The sequence below is a fragment of the Fringilla coelebs genome, assembly GCF_963513975.1.
Source record: "Fringilla coelebs genome assembly, chromosome: 1".
Taxonomy (NCBI): Eukaryota; Metazoa; Chordata; class Aves; order Passeriformes; family Fringillidae; genus Fringilla; species Fringilla coelebs.
This window is the reverse complement of record NC_140028.1, coordinates 122,389,715-122,413,529: the sequence shown is the minus strand read 5'-3', so window position 1 is coordinate 122,413,529 and position 23,815 is coordinate 122,389,715. Positions and strand designations below refer to the sequence as shown.

Below are 23,815 nucleotides of genomic sequence, written 5' to 3'. Positions count from 1 at the left end.
AGGATTCCCCCTTGTTCTGGTGGCAGAACAAGAATAACCCCTTGAGCAAAATGTAAGTGTTTCAGGATGATCAGAATTTACAGCATTTGAAAGCTGCCAAAAAAGCAACTTCTAGCTGAGGCTAAATGGGCCTAAATTGAAAACTTTGCAAAGCTCATAATTGACTTTTTTCTTTATATGTTTCTCTGCTTCCCATGACTTCATTGTCATATGCCTGTGGTAACTTCTTGGTATTTACCCATGGTGACAATAATAATGAGTCTGAAGTATTTATGGTCATCGAAAGATGCTGAGACAAATATTTTAACTATGATTATTGGAGAAAGAAATTTTTGTAGCTTTAGGCGGGTCAAATGATCTTCCTGGATGTTTGATTTTCATTTTACTTCAGGCTTCTTCTCTGCCCACTGATTTGGGAGTTACATTGTTAGCAGCAGTAGTTCATTGGGTTAAAATATTGAAGACTTTGGTATTTTTGGTCTTTTGCTGTTGTAGCAGTGTTACGAATACAGCTGCATGGTGTATGGCATCACAAAAGTATTCTGATTAAACCAGTAGCTGCCCTTCCTAAAATAAATTCTGTTCCTTCTCTGTGTTCAAGGGAATTAGGCTAAGTTTGTTCTATACTTGATAGTACCATTTATTTCCACCTTATCTCTGCAGGGTGGAAAGGGTTAGTACTGTGCTGAGGACAACTTGCTTCCCTCAGATGAGAGCTTCTTCCCAGAAACAACGAAGTTCCCATCGTTTTGTTCAAACAAGACTACCAGGAAATAAGAAAACTTGTAACAACTTACACAATGGCACAAATGGCACAAAGTATCTAAATAAACCTAATGACATCAGCAAGCAGGCTCTTCCAAGCTAAGCAAAGTTGTTGGAGTGCATTTTGCTGTTAGAAATGTTGTGGCATTACTTCAGAACATTTAATAAACCACTACCTGTTTAAAGCCTAGAATTTGCACGTTTGAAGTCTGTCTCTTAAGAGAGCATTTAAGCTGCACCTGCAGACCTTACACAAACGTGAATACTTCCTTGAAAGAGCAGAAGGAGAAGCTTGCATTCAAACAGTCTGTGTGCACGTGTAGTTTGCTTATAATTAGTATGTGAGTCTGCATATTTTATAGCCCACTGTCATGTTTTGTATAATCTTAGCCCCCAAATTATAAAATTTAACAGGCTAAACCTAAAATAGAGGTTGGCCAGTGTGTGTTCCAGACAGGTGGGTGGGGTTTTGAGTTTTTTATTTATGAAAAAAATCTCAAAAGTTTTTTACCAAGTTGTTTCAGAGACAATGACCATCTTTGGGGATTGAAAATTCTATTGAAAAGCAAATTACTGAAATAACAAATACCATAGACTTGGTATTCTAGAAAAAAGTAACATTTTTTAAATAGCCCTCTTGAACAAATGCTCCCCCCAATCTTGTGGACTATACACCACTCCTTAGGGAGTGGTGGTTATCCTTTCTGATACCAGTCTTAGTTTTTATTTCATATTCTTGAGGTTTTCCCATTGCAAGTGTAAACTATGTTTGTTCAATGAACTGTCTCCCTAATCCACACCTGCACAGCTTTTGGTTTGTTTCAGGAAAGTGTTCTGTAAAAGCACAATTCAGTTTATCATTTTGTGTTCAGAACTGAGGGACTTGTTCCCCTGAGTTGTCAGCTTTGGGAATTTCGATCTAGAATGCAGAACAGGTTTGTTCCAAACCACCGTGTATGCAGATAAAAGAGAGTGAAGTAAGCTGTTTGCCTTGCTATGGACTAAGAATCTATCAGGTTGTCTTTGGTGATACTGTGTGGGAAGAAATAGCCCTGAGCATTAGGATCCACTGCACTGCTGCTGGGTATGTGAATGAAGAGGCAGTGCCAGGATGAGGTCATGCTCCTATAGGGCAGAAAGAAGCAGTTTGGTGGTGTTTAGACATGCAATAAAAGGGTACTTTAGGGAAACAATTAGGGGTTGAAGGCCTGGTTTAAGGAGGTACAGCTATAGAAGATGATGGGAGATAAAACTTCGGCTGGTCTTTTATTCAAGGTTGATCTTAAGCAGGCAGAAAATAGTCATTTTTATCTACCTTTATAACCATCATGACCTCCTGATTAGGTAAGACTTTATAGAATACACAAGAAAATACCAATTATTCTGGGCTGTTGATAGGCTGCCTGCTAGCAGTGCTTACTAATGCACAAGAAATTAAATTAGCAGTGATATATGGCAGTAGCCATTCCAGGCTTTGCTGAAGCAGCACGACTGCATTCAAGCTGGTCAACTCTGAGAGAGCTTCTAGCAGCTGTAGATGACTGGAGTACAATGATTCCTATGCCCATGTTCCATCCTAGGAAACAGAACTAACACAACTCCACACATCTTGAAGTTTCCTTGAAATGAAGGGATTAAAAAAAAGAAACATTTTAAGCTCTCAGTTTCCATATGCTTTGCATTTTATTGGTGTAAAGCTGTGCAAACAGGACCATCGAACCTGTGCCATAGAAGCATTAGCTTTTATGACTCTGGGAAATTAGTCTGTTCTAATGATATAATCTTGGTAAATTTTCCTGTATGTTTTTATTTGCAAGAGACAGGATAGGTTAGTTTCTGAAACCGAGTAGTCTTTGACTCATTGTTTGCAGGCATGAATTGCATCAACAAAATGTAACCATCTCCCAGAAAAGCAGGAAGTTTCATAGAAAAGAGAGGCTACAAGTAAAGTTGGCCAAGAAACAAAAATTGTATTGTGAAAAATTTCAAGGTTGCATTGCTTGTTTTCATTCTGTATTGTGGCTTGGGAACAAAGTCAGACTGGAGTAGTCAATAGCTCTGTCTCTCATGGTCAAGGCCATGTCTGAGGCTGTGGTTTGAATGCTGTGTTTTTGAATTCTAGATGTGATACCAGTAACTACTATAGGTAGTACCTTTTCGAAAATGCTGTTATATACATCTTTCTGGGGAAAAAAAATTCAAAATTGCTGTATATAGGTGAAAAACTTGGGTTGCTGTGCATCTGTCTGAGGCCTATGTTCCCCAAGTCTTTGTCTTGAATAGTGTGCAACCTTCATGTAAGTGCTGGAACTTTTCAGAGAGATGAGGATAAGACACAGGTAGGCTCAGAGAATGTCAGGAGTATCTCCTTGAATCATAACATCATTTAGTTTGGAAAAGACCCTTAAGATTCTCAACCTAACCCAGCACAAGCCCACCACTAAAACATGTTTCTAAGCATTCTATATGTCTTTTAAATACCTCCAGGGGATGGTGGCTCTACCACTTCCCTGGGCAGCCTGTTCCAAGGCTTGACAGCCCTTTCAGTGAAGATATTCTTCCTGACAGTCAATCTAAACCTTCCCCAGCACAACTTGAGACCATTTCCTTTTGTCTTATTGCTTGTTAGCTGGGAGAAGAGGCCAACCCCCAGCTTGCTGCAATATCCTTTTCAGGTAATGGTAGAGCGTGATAAGCCCCCCCCCCCCCGCCACCCCTGAGCCTCCATTTCTCTAGACTAAACCCCTCCAGCTCCCTCAGCTGCTCCTCATAAGACTTGTGCCAGACCCTTCCCCAGCTCCATTGCCCTTCTCTGGGCATGCTCCAGAACCTCAATGTCTTTTTCACTAGCAGCTTTCCACCCCCTTTTCCCCAGAGCCTCTAGTGCCACATGGGGTTGCTCTGACTGAAATGCTGAACCTGGCACTTCCCCTTATTGATCTTTATATAATTGGCTCAAAGCCTAATATGAATATCCTTCTCTAATTACAGAAGTGTCCATTCAATTTTTGGGAACTCCATGTCAATGTGCCTTTACAGAGCAGACTTACAAAGCATTTTCTATCCCCCAGCATCAGCTATGACTGTTGTTTTCTGCCAGGGCTTTCCCAGTGCTGTGTTGACAGAGGTGTCCTCCCCTTTTGTCTGCGCTGTTCAGCTGAAATCCAGTCTCAGCTCTCTCCAGTGGTGTCACTCAGACCTTGCACAATGTGCGAAAAAGGAAGATCTTGGTGTTTTTTCCTGCATGCTTTGCAAAGGCACAAACTCATGCAGGGCAGACTTCTGCATTGCTTTGCATTTTAATGGATTTTTAAATCACCTGTGTAGCTTTCACTAATGACCCTCATGTTTGAAAGGTACTGTCTTCATACAGTAATGCAGATAAATTGGGAACCCCAAAACTCTGGTGGGGGGGAAATGGTGGGGGGGGGGGGGGGGCGGGGAGAGGATGGGGATGGGGGGTATATTGGCAGAGTTAGGAACGGGAAGTCCCTATCAGTTATCAGGACTTGTTCACTAGTGATTCTTTTCACTGCATTTATTTAGATGTGCAATGACTTTTTTGATTCTCACCTCTGCCTCTTACCATTTCTGTGACCATATTATGGTTTATCTCTTCCGGTTCCATTTTTCCTATTAGGAACACTGTAAAAGTTGATTAGCTTGGTTTGGAGGGGTTTTTATCTTGTTTGTTTGGAAAGGTGGTTTTACTCATGTGCCAGGTTTACAGAAGTATTTTTTGAGAGCTCAGAATTTAATAGCGTTTTGCACCTTTCTTTTACACATCTTTATTTTCTTAGCAAAAACATGTCTCTACCATGCAGAGTTTTAGTTTACTGCTTGTTTTATTGCTGGCAAAAAACATTTTAAAATCAGTGTGCAGCTTAGCTTCTTTCTGTCTGAATAGTGAAACTAAAGTGCTCAAAAGTTAATGACAAATGAAACAAATTAACAAATCCCATATGCAGTAGAAAAAATGGTAACGGAAAGAAAAGTTGTTTGGTATTCTTCTCAAGTAATCTTAGAGTTTTATTATAAAGCATAAAAACTGTGCAGTATTCAAGTTGGAATCTCCTTTCCTGGGCTAGGTTGAGTACTTCTTAAAGCTGATTTTGAGGTATACCTTGTAATTTTATTGGAAAATCTGGTGGTGACATAGTGTGTTTTTAAGGCATGGCACAAAAGGCAGAGAGAATTATTTCTTGTTTGGAAAAAAAAAAAAAAAAAGAGGGGAAAAATCCCTAATTCCAGGACTGGGTTTTAGGATTGGCAGTTAAAGCACAGACACTCATTTTTTTCCTGTAATTTGAGCAAGTAACTGTCTGACACAATAATCATGGAAAAATAATCCCTCCTCTGTAGCATTTTTATAATGCTTTTCATTGTACCTGCATGCTCAGCTAGAGTGAATGGGGAAGCCATGTGTTAGGTGGGACAGCCATGGTCTGTCCCCTCTGCAGGGTCATGTTGCTTTGCTCTGAAGACAGAAAGGTGAAAGTAACTGCAGTATACTGCATAAAAGCAGCAGCTTTCCTCATCAATTAGGCTATACAGGAGTTAGTGAGGGCCTCATTCATTATCTGTGCAGGGGGATAGCCTGGCTGATGGCTGCCCTAGAACAAGATTAGATGCACAACTGAAGGAAAACCAGCTCTGTGGAAGCTGGATATTTTCCTATCTGCTTGCCTTAATGAGTGCTCACCAGTGTGAGGGCTATGATCAGGGAGTATAAGCTGCAAGATATAATTTCTTTTAAGAAAGCAAAGGGTACACTCTCCAAAACCAGCACAAGCGTGTACCAACTGTGAAGCTGATACAAGTCCAAATTCTTGGCTGTACTTGAACAGAGTGCTGTCTGTTTGAAAACCTGTTTAACATCCCCTCTGAGACACCAGAGTGCTTTATTGCTGTTTCATCTCTGAGATAAATACCCTGATTGTGATAAGGTTACTTTCACAATAAGGAGGCAGGATATAATTATAACTTATAGGATGTTTGTCTTGTCTTGATCCCTCTTGTTGCAGAGAGTTTAGGCTTGCCACACCTGTGATCACTGTAAATAGCTGCAGTTGTTGGAGCATGGTTGTAATTTTCTGGAGTAGGCTGGAAAAGTGTAGTTTAACCTGATGCACTTTTTATTATATGCATATGCCTGTGCAGTTCCCAGCACAGAATTTGGCCCTTGTCGAAAATACCTTTTGGCATACATCACTTCAAACTAAGCCAGTAGAAACTAGCCCTTAGCTTTGGCTGAGCAGTAACTCAGTCTTCTCTGGACTCTGTTTTTGGTGAAGTGGCAGGAAAAATCTCCTTTCTTTTTTAAGTCAACTCATAAAAAAATATTTCTTGCTTTACCATGATTTTTTTAAAGCAACTGAAAAGTTTATACTTCAACAGTTATGGCTCTAGAGTAGGTTTACAACTAAATAATAAATATTTGATGAATGAAAGCATGTCTATAAATGTTACTGTTCTAATGGACTATGTACTTGGGAACCAGAGTAGTGATGTAGATAGAATAATAAATAAAGAAATTAATTCAACTTTTTCAAGTTTCTCTTTATTAAAAACAAAAAATTTCAACATTTGTTCCAATGGTACCAAGCTTCTCTATTGCCAATCTGTGACTTCATGTTGTGAAAATTGAGGTCTTGAGACTGGAGAGTTATCAGCAAAAAGTTTTCCATCCAGGAGTACTGTATATCTCATTTGTTAATGTGATCACACTGAAACTGGATTTTAAGATATTTTTTCTGACTTAGCAGTCTGCAAAGGCACACAGACCCCCCCCCTATGTTTTACTGGACAGACTGTATTAATAAACTAAATCAAGTTTCAATAGATTCAATAAACTAACCATACAGAAAAAAAAATGGGACTGTTATTTTTCAGTCAGTTTTCCTATGCATCTGAAAAATGGCACATAGACACATATTGTTGGGTTTTTTTAGCAAGTGCATATTAAAAAAAGGTGTTAATATTTTGTTATGTGGTCAATGGCATTTAAATTAAAGTATGTGCTTTGCAGATAGGATTATATGTCTTAAGAAAGGAGTCTCAGATATTATTGCAGGAAATTAATTAGGCCATACTTATTATTTGGCTTACTTGGTTTACTGATTGCAATGACTAGGAATTAATCTTCCTTATTCCTTATCTGAAGAGCTAGAAACACAGGTTTCTCATTTTTTCATGTCAGCTATTTATTCTTATCAGAGCAGCTCTGTCTCTTGCAATGAATATTAACTTGAATGAGTAACTTCAAAATTCATGTAATTTTCTCCCTATTTTGCTCCATGGTGGTCTAAAAACCACTATTATGCTGCAGATCAGCAGCTTATATTTTTCCTTGTCCTTTGACACTTCACTGAATTTATCACTCTCTTTTTCTTGTAATGCCTTTCATCTCTGCTGTCTTTGATACTCAGTTGAAGATTGGAGGGGTGTTTGTGTGCCAAGAACAATTACATTCCTTTTATTTTTATTCCTTCAACAACTTTTCATTCTGAGTCTTTGCACTTTATGAATACTGTCTAAACAGGGGTCTGTGGCAAGGTCTAAAACCCTGTGCATGTCAGTGCCTACCCAAAATCTTCATGCTTTTTTCCCTCTCCTGCAGTATGTGGTAACATTTTCTATGGCCTCTAGGACTGCTCTTTCAGAGTGCAGAACTAGAACTGCATAAAGTGCAGTTGCTATCTTCTTATAATTACAAAAAAAGTTTTATTGTGTTAGTGCTGAATGAGCTTGCTCTCATTTCACATCCAAGTAAAACTTGCTATGCTTGTTTTTATAACAAAAGGAAACCAAACAAAAACCTTCAGATTTTGACATATTCTTTTCTTTCTCCTTAGCAACTCTTTATTTATCCCTACCTTTATCCTTTCTTTATTTATCCCTACCAACCTCTCCCACCCTTTAATCAGTTTTCCCTGCATTCCAGCACCTTCCTGGGCTGCTTTTCAACTTACTGTTTATATCACACCTGTAGCTCTCCTTTTCATTTATGCTTTTTTTCCTCACATTGCCTTCATGGCAAAAATTGTCAGCAGCAGTTGGTATGAAATATAAATACTGGTCTGACCTTTGAAATTCATTACATTGCCACACATTATCAGTATAAGGCTGCTGCTGTGCTGCACTAGGCTTGTTAATACTGGTATATGTGTTGTTGATCATAATAACATGCAAACTGTGATTAGTGCCTTGCATCAGCCATCGTTCTAAGTGACCTCTTGAAAACTAGCTGTTTATATGATACAGATCTCATCTTAGAATCCACAGCTGAAATCAGCAAAATCAATTTTAAAAAAAAGGTATTTTAGTACATATTTTCCTAATGGAACTGTTCACTGTGAGAAGTTTGTCTCATTACCTAAAAAGAAAGATGGTTTGCATTATTATTGCAGGTTGGAAAGAAATAATCTGAGACAGTGCATGTCACCAAAACTTTGGATAAAAACCAAACCTTTCATCAAACTGTTTTGATATGATGATGCACATTATCACAATGGACCATTAACATATGCAGCCTTTTTTCATATGCAGAAATTAAATTTATTTTGTTCCCTTTATATTTTCTAATATGGCATACTGAACGAGCCAGAAAGCAATGTTGTTTAACACAGTGCTACCAAGCTGTGCATTCTGTGCCCTCCATATAACTCCTAGCAGGTGAGTTCTGTCTTGTTTAGGGGTGCACTGGTCTGCAAGAGGCTTGTGCTCAACATGCTGAAAGGATACACTAACGCTGACATTGAAGCTGAGCTGACCCAGTCCCTTGAAAAGACTCTTCTCAATACCAACTGCCAAAGTTTCATAGGAAAGAGTAGTAACTTAAGCAGTGATCTATAAAACAAAGATGTGAGAAGGATATAAAGGACTTTGCTGGTAGACATGTAAGTAGGCACAATTTTTGCAATTGTTGGTACAGAATGATGTGTCTTCAATCTGTGACACATGTAGTGTTGGATTCATTTCTATTTGCTTCTGGAAAAGAAAATCTTCCTCTTCTGGGAAACTATTCATTGCAAAAATGAATATGCAGAGGGGCAATATTTATAGAAGGTGAGAAAATACTTTGGGTTTCATGAGGAGTGAATAATGAATAATTCAGTCAAGTGTAAATGACTTAAAGGGAAAATGTCTGTGAAATGATAAGCTACCTAGTAAATTCTTTTCTCTTAGGCAGTAAATCAGCAAGATACATGCCAAAGATAAATTTGCACTTCAAAATTATTCTAAATCAGGATCTTAAAAATTTGGCCTTGTGAATTGTGAGTGGAGTTTGTTCAATTTGTGCATATATTTCTAGACTGTAGAGAAAAGAAAATTGTGTTCCATTGCCACAGTGCCTTTGTTCTGTTTTACTTCTGTTTTAATATATTGTCATCACTCTTAATCTGGAGAAGTAATTTTTGAAATCTTGGTTTAAAATTAGGTATTTTACAATTTCACATATCATTATAAATCATGAATGTTTGGGTTTGTATTTCATTGCAGCGGAAAACAGATGTGCCACTTCAAATGCAGTAACATGCACAAAGTGTCTTGCTTTGGGTCCAGAGTGTGGATGGTGTGCTCAAGAGGTATGGCATTTTGCTTAATTACATTTGACTTTATATTTTAGCTGTTTCTGATCTTTATAAAGATAAAGACCTTTAAACTGAGAAAATTATAGTGAGAAATAGCAAAAAAATATTTAAATGACCCCTAGAGACAGAACCTGAGAAATAATGTGAAATACATTTTGTTTCCAAAGGAGAGAATGCAATCTTTTATTTGGAAAATCACAGTAATTTTAAATAAAGTGAGACCTTCCTAATGCATTCCATCTGTTTTGTAGACAGCTTTGGCAGACTTACAGTAGCTTTGAGATTTTAACAGTTCTTGGCTTCCAGAGCAAAATTACTTATCAGTACTTTGTATTAAGTCCTTATCATATATGAAAGCAAGTCTATACATATATGTCTACTGCATTTAGCAAAAGGTTGTACTAACAGTGGAGTTGACTTTAACTTCACCTTATATTATGATCCTATCACAAATGGAAAAAATGATGCTTTTCTCATTTTGACACTGGAAACTATCAGTTCTGAGACTTGGCACAGAAGATAGATCTTAGGTAGCAAGAATTATTCTGAAATTATTGTTACTTTGCAAGCTGTAAGAGTATGGGAATTTCTGGTTTTGTTTGACAGAAAACACATAACCCTGTTGATAGCATAATTTTGAGTAATCACTTCAGAGGAGCAAGCTTTTGAAGAATATCACTGGCAATTGCAAGCTCGTATGCTCTTTAAGCTCACGTGGAAATTATCAGTGGTAGCTTTCAGGTTAGCAGCAGAGAAGGTAGATAAGTTCCTGGGGTGTACCTGGCAGAGATAAGCAGAGTAAGGCACTGGTAATATTTATGTCTTGGAATTATTAACTTAGTCTGCCAAAGGTACAAGGCTGAGTAATGCAAGGATGGGTAGAGGCATGCAGGGCTTGTTTTCCCAGAGGAACCTTAGCACGTGTAGATGGCACAATGGATTACAGTGTTCATTATTCTGGCCCCGTGTCCTGTCTTACAATGGGCAAAGCTTTATCCTCCTCCATCTGCATTTATTACAGAACAGCATTTGCGAACTCTCCAGTGCTATGGGGCTGCAGCAGGTCCCCTTCTAAGTAGGTACATGGACTTGGGCAGTTTAACTTCTGTTCTGCTTGTCCTGCTTCACTTCTCAAGTCAATCCTGAGAGCTGTTCATGGAGACCAGGGCTTTCTCAAACCCTCTTAAACAGCTGGCTCACCTACACACCATCCGTGGTTATGGAATGGCATAACTCATATTATTTCAGATGGAAATATTGCAGTGCAGCTTAGCCTGCTTGCTTCATGAGAAAAATCTTTTAAATAAGATAATCAGGCCTGAGGAACTCTTGAAATGCTTTGAATTTATACCCATACACAGTGGACCTCAGAAAACACTACAAATCTTTTAGTCATTACTGGTAACAAGAGTAGCTACACTCTTTATGCATTTAAAAATCTAGCTTTTTGAAAAGTATACACTGAAAAGAGTATGTAAATCGCAGTAACTTCAAAAGCAGTCTCTGTTGGTTTTAATAAAGAAGGTTATAGAAAAAATATATCAGGGATAGACTACAAAAAGAAGCTTTGAAATTTGAAAAACAAGATACAGGACTGTCATATTTCATTGTTCAGGGGCTTTCTTTACAGGTCTTGTCTTTACAGGGTCTGGATGACTATTTATTATCTAATACAGTGTTGGCTGTATTTTAGATTGCTTATTTTCCCCATTTGCATCTGAAAGATAAGAGATTGTCCTTTGTTTGGTTGGTCTCCAGCTTTGACTCAGATGGACCAATACTTTGAAAGACTACAAAAGATCTTGTCTTCCCCCCAACCCACATGTTCAGAATCATATTAATCATCAGATTAGTGGTCAGGAAGGAATTTTGCATTGGATCATTTGGCACAATTTTTGACAACTTTTCTCTTTCAATGCAGAAAAGGATGGGCTGCTTCTGACATCATCCTTTTACTAATCACTTTTCTGTTACTGCAAGGGCTTTTTTATGTTGGTGACATCCTAAACTGTCCGCTCCTGTAATTATACATGGTTTCCTCTTTCCGGGAATTGAAATGATATAGTTCAGCAGTTCTTCAGATTCTGTGTAGTGGGATAGACAAATTCAGGCTGGCTAAATCTAGAGCTGACCTCTGGTGTTCCTACTAAATATCAGCCTGAGTAACGTTACCAGTGGATTCTTCTGAAAACTACCCTGTTTTGATGTTGTGGAAATGATGCTTTCTTGCTAAAATGAGCTCATAGCATGGCACAGAACTTTTTTTAGTGACATTATAACAGTGTGTAATTTCCTTTTTCCCCAAAGTCAGCTTGTTCTGATTGTGCAAGACCCTCTTTCTCATTAAATAAAAAATTTGTCTAGAAAAGGGTCAATGTGCAATTAGGTTTAACTTCTAATTTAAATATTGCATCATTGTCATTATAAAAAACATATGGCTTCATGAACTTGTCCTATAATTTATGCAATTATAGTAGCATATTTTATTGTTTCAAAGACCAATATTTTGGTTTTATTCATCCTTTGAAGTTAATACAGGTTTTTTTTTCAGCTCAGATTGTTTTGTACTTTTTGTTTCTTATTAAACAGGATTTCATGGCTGGCACAACACAGAAGGGACGCTGTGACACTGTTTTCAACTTAATGAAAAGAGGCTGCCAATCAGATTTGGTTGAAAACCCCATGGTTCATGTCACAATACCTAGTGACCATGAAACAAATACACAAGTGACACCGGGAAAAGTTTCAGTCCAACTGCATCCAGGTTGGGTCATCTCTAACACATTGATATTATAATGAATTTAAAATAAAAACAATGCTTCTAAGTACAGATATTTTGTGAAGAGGCATCTGAAATAATTATTTGGAAGAATGATGCTATGGCATCGTATTGTAGAACTGTGATGGTGTTGCTCCCATATTCAAGTATCCTCTTCACCAAGAATTGTTTCTGTCAAACTCAGCTTGGAATAATGCCAGTAATAAGGGAATTTTAGCTATTCCTTCCTTATGTGGTTTCTTGATTCTTTAGCCACTTACACTAACAGTTTTGCCTTACATGTATATAAATATTCCTTCTGAAAGCAAATAGAGTTATAATCCCTAAATTCATAATTTGATAAACTTCTTATTTCTTTACTTTCAAGTGCATTGACTAGGCAACTAGAAAAATACCAAAACCATAATATAATAAAAGACTACATTCCTAAAGAAGACTTAGGTGTTCACTGCCTGAATTTTTTATTACTAGTATATCTCCATTTGCCCTCAGCACAAGTCTAGTTAAATCAGTGTTCATTCTCTGTCTCTAAAAAAGCTGTAGCCAACAGCAGAAGTGCAGGTGATATAAAGGGATGCAGGGTTACCTTTCACTCAATAAAATTTAATTTATTTCTTTTGCAAAGAATAATTGGAGAAAGAAATATGTGAGAGGGATCAATCTTTGTCTGGAAAACATTAAATGTGTAGGAGAAATATTTTGCTGATCTTCATTTTAGAAATGATAATTTTCTGTCAATTACAAGGGAAAAAGGAAGGATCTGCATGAGTGTAAACACAAAGGATCTCTTTCACACTTTACAATAATAAAACAGTCAAGGTAACATTAGCACTTCTCCTTTCCTCACTCTCCTTTCAAAGTGACTGATTTCTGCTTTGAGAAGTGGTCTCAGGAACTGAGCTACGTCTAAGCATTGTCTGTGATCACTTTTATTTCCAAAGGCATACTGGATTCACAGGGAAAAAAGTTAGCTTTTTCAAATTTGGTTTCATTAAGCTTTTTTTCAGCAAATAATGAAATTAAGTTTGGATTTCCTTATGCTTTGTAGAAGTTTTAGCATCAGGGAGGCAGAAGAATGAAATTTCAAGGACTCCAGAAGAAAAACTTTTTATATGTAGATATCTTGCCCATATTTTCCACCTCAGGGAAACACACAGATATACCACTAGTTTTTCCTCAAAAGAGACATTTGCTACAGTATAATCATGCAGTGTAAAGATGCTTTTGTTTTGATACTGGGGGGTTTTGTCACTGTTTACATATACTCATCATTTAGGATCTATGTGGGAAGAAATAAAAGCTGCACTCAGTATCTCACTATATGCAAACTGGAGACCTGCAAAGCTTGTTTGCAAAAAGTAATTCAATTGACATTGGCAAAGAGGAAACATAAATTACAGCACACTGAAATTGTTTTCCTCGTGCAAAACCTAATACAGACAAATCCTGACATTTTCAGAGAGATTATGTTCAAAGATCATTGGAAGAAAGTACTTTGCATATTTAAATTTTCTGAGTCAGATCTCTATACTGGATGTACCTTTTGATAGTTTTTATTGAAAACCTGTGTAGTTCTTCTGTAACATCTTCCTTCCTCCTGTCCTTTGCTGTATCTTCATTGTACAATACTAAATTAGATTCTCCACTCATCACATGAAGATCCTGAACTCATTTCTGCTGTGAGCTCACACTTTAGATGACATAAAATGATTGCTAATTTGAAACCACGCATTACTGCACCCACTCTGCCTATACAAATAACTTCAGTCATTTTGCTGACATTACAGAATATTAGACAAGCAAAAATGTGAGGACTAGTTTTAGCAGCTTTCAAAGCAATAACATCTATCATCTTGAAATAAGAGTTCTATTTTGTATATAACAGAAGATGGGTGGTTTTTTTTTAATATTAAAACATTTTTTTAAATATATATATATTTTGATCCCACAGAGATTTCTCATCAGATCTTTAGGATTTGATGAGCAGTTTGGGATAAACTTTTATCATTATTTATGTGAGTTTTTGAGACTGTGCTGTCCTTGTGGTGTGTATGAAGTTTTAGATTCTGTCATATGACAAACTATTTGCAGGATACATTTACATACTTTGAAGTGACAACCTTGAAGTGACTGACCCCAATTTGTATGCAGATCTGTGTCCTTTGTGAGCCACAACTGCTTTTTGTTATAATGCCAAAGGGATTGCATAACCATGAATTTAAAACAAAATGGGGAGAAGTCAGATTTTTACAATAAATTGCACAGTGCTCCTGCAAGAAAAAAACCCAAGATGTTCTCCAAAACAGCATTTTATGGCTTATTTTTGAATGCTTCTTCAAGGTTTCATTTACTCTTGGGAGATTTTGTTTGTTTGTTTTTCTCTTTGCTGACACAAACAACTTTGTGCTGAGGTTGCTACAAAAATAAATGTATTTTTATGCATGTCCATTCAAAAATAGTAAACAAACGTATTTGTTTCTTTTTTTAATCAGGAAGTGAAGCAAACTTTATGTTAAAAGTTCGTCCTTTAGAGAAATACCCTGTGGATCTTTACTATTTAGTTGATGTGTCAGCCTCTATGCACAACAATATAGAAAAGTTAAATTCTGTTGGATTTGCTTTATCTAAAAAGATGGAGAATATTTCTCTTGATTTTCGACTTGGATTTGGATCCTATGTGGATAAAACTGTGTCACCCTATATTAGCATTCATCCAGGTAGAATCCATAACCAGTGCAGGTATGTAGTCTTTTTACATTTACTGTAGCACAGAGATGTGTATTTAATGACAGAAATATGCATTATACATATTTATTTTTAAAATTCTTCAGAATTTATCTTTGTTTCCTTTTACCGTGGTTCTTTGACAAAGTTCCTAAGAAAATGCTGAAAATTGTTTTACAGTGATTACTTCTGAAATACCCGGTGAATGATTTCAGAAAAACTGTTTCTATATCAGAAAAAATGTGCTGTATTTTCTTTAGCAAAACAAGCCAAAACCCATGCTGCTTTGGTTGTGTTTTGTATTTCATTTTAAATTCAACTGTTGTGGTTTTCAGTATTTTGGATCTGTTACCTAGATTCATCATAAAGCTTTTACTTTCCGACCAAGGTACTTCCTAGCGTATGGTCATGTATTCATTAACTCTTTCATGACAATTCTGCTTTTGTCAACATGATGTGGTTTCTTTCAGCACATTTAATGAACATAAGCGATTCTCTGATCTACTTCTACAGTTCTAATGTGAAGGAGCTCCTCTTTTAAATACAAAAGATGTTCTGGCCTGCATTCCTTTGTTCATGCCATGCCTTATATACCTTGGGTTCAACACTTATATAAAGTGAGACATCACTTCCAAAACCCCTGGAGAACAAGAATATACACAACAAATTCAGAGCTGTATAAATGATAGTAGTTGGAAAAGTGAATATTAATTTTTGCTTTGCCTTTCCTGGGAAGACACGATCCAAAGTTCTGTGAAGTCCCTAAGTACCCTTTGTGATTTCAGTGGGTTTTGAATTTGTTCCTAGTAGTGGAATTCCTTCTACAGATGTGACTATCTACAGATAAAGCAGTCATCTAGACCATCTATATATAGTGAGTGGATATTGATTAGCATTTCTAGGTCACAATGTATTTTGCCTAAGAGGAGACATCTGCAGAGGTATTAATCCTTTCAATGCCGGTTTCTCTTCTTTGACTGTACCTTGATTGGAGAAGAGCAGGTTACAGTCTGGATGCACTAGAAATTAAGAGTTGAAAGCTGCTCAGCATCTCTGAAACGGATGAGCACTTCAGCTTGTGCCATCAATCACGGCTGTGAATAGGTCCCAGGTCAATGATTGGTACAACAGCTTACCTACAATAAAAATCAGACTCTCTCCCTTATGCATAATTTGAGAAAGTATCATTTGCTGTGATGTTACTGAAAATGGATTTTCTCATCTATTTGATGGGGTAATTATTATTAATATCAGTATTAATTTTGTGTGCAGTTATGTAACACTAGTGGATATAGGAACTTAGATTTTGTTATAGTTCAATAGCCTGTGTAGCAACCTATTAAAAGATCTTACAGTATGATAGTCCTTTCTCAGGATAATGAAAAGCAAAGTGGTACCATGCTGTAGATATTCCAAAAGGTTTTATATAATCCCTGAGATCATACCATCCCTCTTGTAGCATTTTTGGTTCTGTATGAAACACTGTTAATGTATTAACTAAGTTATTATATACACAATTCCATAAAATACAACATAATATACATTTTTTGTAGTTAATTATAATTACTTCCCACTAAACTTAATTTCACATGGAATTGCTCTTTTTTTCTCTGTTTCTTATTCTGTGCTAACAACATCATTATTATTAGGATTTTATGGGTTAATGGGGATTGAATGTTTTCATCTTTTTCAAAGGAAAAATAAGGCTTTTTTATTTGTTTTGTTTTTGTACAGTGATTACAATTTAGACTGTATGCCTCCTCATGGTTATATTCATGTGCTATCCCTGACTGACAATATAGCAGAATTCAGAAATGCAGTAAATAAACAAAAAATATCGGGGAATATTGATACACCTGAAGGGGGTTTCGATGCGATGCTCCAAGCAGCTGTGTGCCAGGTAAGGAAGGAGCTTATTTACAACAGAGTAAAGAAATAGTAATTCAGGCTATATATATATATATATATATGTATACACATAGAGAGAGAGAGATAAACTGGTGGTCAGTATTCCTGAATTCAAAATGCCAGTTCTGTGCCTGATAATAGTAAACTTTTTTCTTCCTTTTCCATTATTTCCCCCTTAAGTAAAAATTTTCAATTGAAACTGAAAAAGGAGAGCATGAGGGAACATGTTTCAGTACTGGTTATGGATGTTCACTTTCTGTCTTTAACCAGCCTAACCAACATAGGATGGATGATGAAAGCAACTGCTTCTTGTTTCAACAGACACATGTATTAATTTCAGTCAATTACATAATTAGTTTCAAAAATCATTAAAGCACTGCTTGTGTTCCTCAATGAAGACATACCATTTGACATTTCTTCTCCTTAAGAACTTGAAAATTGAAGATGTTTTACTTAACTGCTTGTGTAGATAAGGAAAACAGAAGAACTTCTATGTTCTCAGCTTTTAAAAATGTCAAATTTTAAAACATTGCAAATCAACTAAAAATTAACTTTTGTATATTGATAAAAGGTCATCACAGTCTCTGCCATGCAGAAAAAGATAGAAAAGATCTACATTGATAAGTCTCAACCTGAAAGCATATTAGATAAAGAGAGTTTGTTTTGCTCTAAAGAGCTATTTTTGGTTGTTGTTTTTCTTCTTATGCACATTAATGCAGTACGAATTTTGAAATTTGGCTGATTCATGGGTTTGGTAATGCTCTATAAAATATTCAACTCCCATGCAAATCACAGGCTTGGCGTGTTTCTCATCTGTTAGAATGATGTCAGGACAATTGTTTTATCTTGTCCATCTTCACACTATTTTTCTGCACAGTACAATATCTCAAGAACAAAAAGTAATCCAAACTATGTTAAAAATGGATAGTTTGGTCCAATTTTATTTTCAAATTTTGATGAGAAGGTAAGTAAAAACCACGCTTCATAAACACTGTGATTGAAGCTGTTACAAAAAATTATTCTGGAACTTTGGAAAAATTCCTAAAAATTCAGTGTTTCTCACTGGACACATTCCACACTTATGACATGTGAGTTCTAGAATAATATATGCTTCCAAGAACAATAGAATGGAAACATTCATGAGAATGTGGAGGCTCTCCTGGTAAGTGAATTGTGAACTGAAATGGATGGGAAGAATGTGCAATTCATATAATGACCATCATGAACTATAAATTATATTAATATGTACTCATTTTGCCTACAATAGACCTTTATAACTTGTTCCATCTTGCTTTAACCAATACATCATAGGTGCAAGAGGTAGCAAGTTAGGACATGGAGCTACTTTAAAACTTAGATTGCTGTGACATATGTAGGTAGGAATCATAGAATCACAGAATATCTCAAGTCAGAAGGGACCCATAAGGATCATTGAGTCCAACTCCCTGCTCCTCACAGCATTACCTAAAACTAAACAAGTCTCAAGGTGACAAAGTCAAATGATGGAGTCTTAGGAGGTTTTTACAGTGCTGGAGGAGAATTTGGAATGATTTAAGACAAAACCTGTTTACAAATAAAATTTAAAATAAACTTTCTTTAGAGGGATGCTGTCTAGGAGTGTCCAAAGGAGACTGAAGCCTAAAGTATAAGTTGGAAAAGACACCCCTCTGTACTTGTTATTTTTGCTGGCTTGAGATATTTAATCCCCATTCAGAGACAGTAGAGAGTGAGCCTGAGAAGGGAGCTTAATTCCTCTCCATGAAGAAAGGAAGGCAGAGAGTAAATCACAAAGCATGGCTGAATACATGGACATGTTTCAGGTGAGAATCATAGAGATTCTGTGTCATAAGAAGGAGATAAAATGGAAGCAGTGAAAGAGTAGATTAAATAAGCAAGAGAGGGAATACTGAAAAAGCATATGATGTGTTTCCTGTGTGCCTCAGAAATTTGATTATAATGGCAGAGATAAATATTTTGAAAATACAATTTGGCATCTAAATTGATTTAGGTATAAGCTTACCCTGCTGCATCCTTCACATCACCCAATTCCTGAAAGGCATTCAGTTCACTCTTGAGGCTGCCACTTTGCTATCAATCCCCTAAGATGGTGAATAAATGTAGCCTTTTGCTGCTTAATAAGGAATTTCTCAATTTATAACTGCATTAAGGCCTTCAAACTTTAGTTTATTGATTTGTGATTGCATACTAATGCACTTCGCAGGAAATTGTGTGGGAAAAGAAAATTATAGAGTGATGAGAATATAAATCAACGTAAAAATAGAACAGTGCCAAGTATCAATATGGATGATTGCATATTTACTGGTTGTAATTCTTCCAGAGGATTTTACAAACTATGGGCTTTGCATTTGTACTTAATAGTGACATGCACAATGTGGCAGCTGTTATCAAGCCCACTGTATGGAGCATAACTGACATGTATAGTGGGACATGGCTCTTTAAAAAGCAAAGAAAATGGTAAATGGAAAAAAGCAAAGAAATTGGTAGTTTTCAGATATAGTACATTATGTCTACTTCCACACAAAATGCTTTTAATAGCCTGGTCTAAATGCAATGCTGCCAGGCAGTGTAACATCTGAAAGTGGTCTTTCATGTTAATTTTTCATTTGGCTGTTGATTACTTTAGAAAATACTTTAGCTACTCCTTTCCTCTGCCTAATTTTGTTTTCTTTGTAGAGCCATATTGGATGGCGTAACGAAGCAAAGCGACTGCTTCTTGTGATGACAGATCAAACTTCCCATCTGGCCCTTGATAGTAAATTAGCAGGAATTGTAATTCCCCATGATGGAAACTGTCATTTGAAAGATAATGTGTACATCAAAGCTACGAGTATGGTAAGGTATATGTCATGGATTTTGCCTTCAGAGAGGCAGTGCAAAACTGTTTAAAGGAGGTTTTTAGACTGCTCTCAAAGCATTGATTTTATTTCAGTTATTATAATAATATTTTTCCAGATAGGCAAGTTGTGAAATGAAGAATTGGTCACCTGGCATATTGACATTCTTTTTGTGTGGACTAAAGTATTTTGGAGTCTGAAAAAAGCAGTACGCAGCAAAGAAGGATATGTTGTGGTGTTGGTGTGGGTTTTTATTAGCATCTCATAAAAATCACTCATGTATTGTATAAAATATAAGTAAGAAGCGTGTGGTGTGATATTTTGCACAAGTAGAAGCTGATAATATGTAGGACTTGTACAATTGTGCTCACAAGACAAAGGTAGTGGCTATGGTTTATGGTCAGAGGATGCACAGGAGTGTTGGTTGAAAGATTGGTAAGAGTAAACCAGAGGGCATACAACAGCAATGAGCTGCCTCAAATGGATGGACTAGCATTAAATGCATTCAGATTACACCACAGAAAGCCAATATGTGGTAATACAAACCTCTGCAAAAAGTTGCAGCAAATCTGCTGTAGCAAAGTAAGATGCCTTCAACAGATTTTTTTTAGCTTTCAAAATATTTTCTTCAGTAATAGATAAAGTAGTCATAAGTGATGGAAGAAAGGAATTTTTCTTAAGAATTATAAGTTTCAACTGCTTTGAGTATTTTCTTAAATAAATATGAATTGTTTATTTAAGAAACATGAATCACTGCTTCATTGCAATGTAATCCCCAGAAATCAGAAGTATGAGCTGTGGTACAATTAGAGCACATTGAAGTCTTGTTCTCAGTGCTGGCTGCCCTTAATTAAAGTGTACAGCCTGAGTTCAGCCAGAGCCAGCAATGTGAAAGTGAAGTCAGTGAGGGCTTGTGTAAGTGAGGTTAGACCTAAATGTAATCCCGGCAACTGTTATTTACAAGGATGGTGGAGCAGCAGGAAGAGGCTGCTGGCTGTTGTTTTATCATGAAATACAGGAGGTTTCTGGGAAGCAGTGAGTGTTTGGGGCCTTGCTGAGCGGAGGAGGGAGATCAGTGTGTGCTAACAGGAAGGTTATTTAGATTTCCATTTATCTGACGTTCTTGCATTCATATACTCCCTCTGTCACCTCCTGGATATTTCCTCACAGATGTCAGATTTTTTTTTTCCATTCTAATCATCTATTCAGTTTATTCTACTTAGAGCAAATAATCCTGAAACTTTTCTTTTCCAAAGCAGAACATTCTCTATTTTCTTTCTTTTTAGTTTTCTTGGTTGCAATGCTATAAATCAGAGAACGTTTGCTCTGCTTATTAAATAATTGCTAAAGGTAGAAATCTTTTTTGGTGTTCAGGATTCCTTTGATAATAAAGATATTGTCTGTTTCAGGAAAAAAAAAACAAAAAACAACAAACTGTATTTATTTTCTGTCCAACTTTGGGAATTAATTTCTGTTGCAGCTGGAGAAACTCACCAATGGAAAATATGGACAAAATTAATGAATATATTTCTATGCAGCTATGATAAATTGATGGCTGACTGAAAAAAAAGGTGTTTTAACTGATATTCTGCATTCTGGTTTGATGGATCATAATAGAACTTTCCCATATGGAAAATGAAATCTCCATGATGACTACTACGGATGTATTTTATGAAATTGGTATTTTTAGCCACCCAAATGAAATGACCTTGAAAGATGCTTAGATCTGTGGTGGAACATTTAGATCCATGTGTTTCCTGCCTGCTAACCCCTTTTTTTTTAAATATGTGCTAAGTTTTGCATGCTACATGTTAACAGTAGGCATCAACTCAGTACTAGGAGTTGCATTTTCTGGAGCAGATTTGATGACAACACAATAGTGTCTGTAAGGGAAAGTGTGCTGATTTCTTGCTTTGTTTGTCTCATCCATGGTACATGTGATTATTTTATTCATAGATATCCAAATTCAAATGAGTGAGTGAAATCAGAGGGCTGGAATAACTATTTGATACTTAAATGAAATATCATGAAAGTCTGTCAATCTTTTAGAAAACATAATATGAAACATACTTTTGGGTTTTTGGTATCAATATGATTTTGTTTGGCTGTGCTAAATTAAAGACTTCTGCAATTACATTGTTTTCCTGCTTTGATTCTTAGCTTTGGGTAGTCATGAGAAGATTGTATTTTGGCGTATTTTTATTTCTTACTTGTGCCAGTTTAGAGGACTTTGCTTTATTTATTTGAACAAGCTTAGCCTTTATATCAGAAATGTTTCCACTTAGACATTTTTCTGCATGTTTCTTTCTAATTTCTGGTAAGCAGTCACAGAAGGGTCAGCAAAAAAAATGCATGACAGGAAAGAAATCTAGTCTCTTTTATTAGACCTGTGTTTGATTAGCTCCCTTTCTGAAATACTTAACATTTGTATTAGCTATCTTCTCAGCTTAACCGAGTAAGTTAAAATAATAAAATGAATGATGCAATTGAAACAAGAAAGATGATCCAAAATTAAAGTACATTTACCTGAGTAGTACTGGGAAGAGATAAGATGAAAACACATAAAGTACAGCAAGGTTTTCATAGCAAGCAAAGTGAGGCTCCATGAGTGACCTCTGCTACCTTATGTCATGTCTTTGCATGCTTAAAATTAAAAAGCTAGTGTGGGTCTGTTGATGCTTTGGGCTTTGTTTGGTTTTGGTTTTTGTATTTTTTAACTCAATTCTAATAAAAGTAAACAAGAAGCTGGACACTCTAGAGAGCTATTGATGACAAGTACATGGAAGTTCAGCCTTCCTTGTGAGCAGGGGTAGTCTGGGGATCCTGTCCTTGCAGCCCTTGCATGTCTGTGGGTGTCATAAGCTCCATCTGAATAAGTTTTTGTTTTATGAAGGCTTGGAAAGCTATTTCTGATACTCCTGATTCCAGAGTTCAGCTAATAGCTGCACAGTTGCTGAGGAGCCATTGTGCTGAAATTCAGACAGATCTAGTGTCATGTGCTAAGGAAGAGGACTGACTTATTTTGCCACCATCTCCTGATCTCTTGGTACTGCCCCTGTCATTCCCACATTTATGGTGCAGGAGGAGTTTGCAGAACATCTGGCTTCAGTCATGTCCTGGGACCACTTGGTGTGTCTGTGATCTGCCAGCCAATTGCACATGGCCTGTAGGGTTGTGCAGCACAGTGGAGGCCCCACCACTGTGCTCTGTGCCATGGAGAAGGAAGGAGGGCTTAGCACTCTGTTGTAGGCTGCTCTCTCCAGCTGGAACTGAAAGAAGACCTGTTTGATACTGAGTTATCTACCTTTCATCAGTTATCTTAAGGAACAAAGTCTTTTACCAAAGCATTGAAATGTTGAGAGAGGAATGTACCCTGGCCAATATCAAACTGCACCGAGATACTCTTTTGTTCTCTCTGTACATTATGCAGGCTCTTTATAATGGTGCAATATGACGGAAAATGGATTTTGCTCTCTTGCATAAGACTCTCTTTGTCTCAGCTGTCTTGCTACTCAGATTATTGCTGGAAGGGCTGTTGACTTGCAAGGTCCCTTAAGTAATAAGGGACAATCTGAGGAGAAAGAAATTGTTCAGGGTAACAGACTGTGTTTGTGCAAGAGAGAGACAATAGGATGTAGATGGTGAAAAATACCAGGAAAAGAAAGACAACAAAAGTATGTGGGGGATAAAGGTTGAAGTACCTGACATAAATGGAGGTGTCCAGATGAAATCTCTTTAAGTGGAATCGCAGGCCAAGGCCCCCCCAGTCACTTTTTTCTTTTTAGTAATGAATTTTAACTGTTGAATTTACTTCTTGAGAAGTATTCACTTAAGGTTGGTTAATAAGTGGTGATTTTCAGATACAGTTTGGTTTGGAGTACTGGAGCTGAAGGAATCTCACATAACCCAGGTGTCCAAAGCCCATTGGGACCACACAGACACCCCTGAAGTTCCCCAGACCTTGGATGAAGAGATAGCAAAACAGCTCTAGTTCTCAAATCCATGTCAGATCTCTCAATGAGAAATGTAGAAGAGCAGGTCATTGGCACAGGACATGTTGTCATAGGTACTCCACCAAATAGAACAATGCGTTACTGAGGAGAGCTGTGAAACTCATGCCATCTTCTTCGAGCATAGGTGTGGTTAAGAAAATGTAGTAGGTTGTCATGGTGAGGACTGAAGTCATCAGT

At 36.8% G+C, this 23,815-nt stretch overlaps 1 protein-coding gene across 1 annotated transcript in view; it reads left to right on the top strand.

The window, feature by feature from the left end:
- ITGB8 (integrin subunit beta 8) overlaps positions 1-23,815 on the top strand; it is a 46,208-nt gene that overhangs the window by 5,968 nt on the left and 16,425 nt on the right. The window contains exons 2-6 of the mRNA XM_084200863.1: positions 9,268-9,353; positions 11,949-12,123; positions 14,631-14,877; positions 16,597-16,762; positions 19,465-19,623. Coding sequence (XP_084056989.1) covers positions 9,268-9,353; positions 11,949-12,123; positions 14,631-14,877; positions 16,597-16,762; positions 19,465-19,623 — 833 coding nt within the window. The remainder of the gene's footprint in view (positions 1-9,267; positions 9,354-11,948; positions 12,124-14,630; positions 14,878-16,596; positions 16,763-19,464; positions 19,624-23,815) is intronic.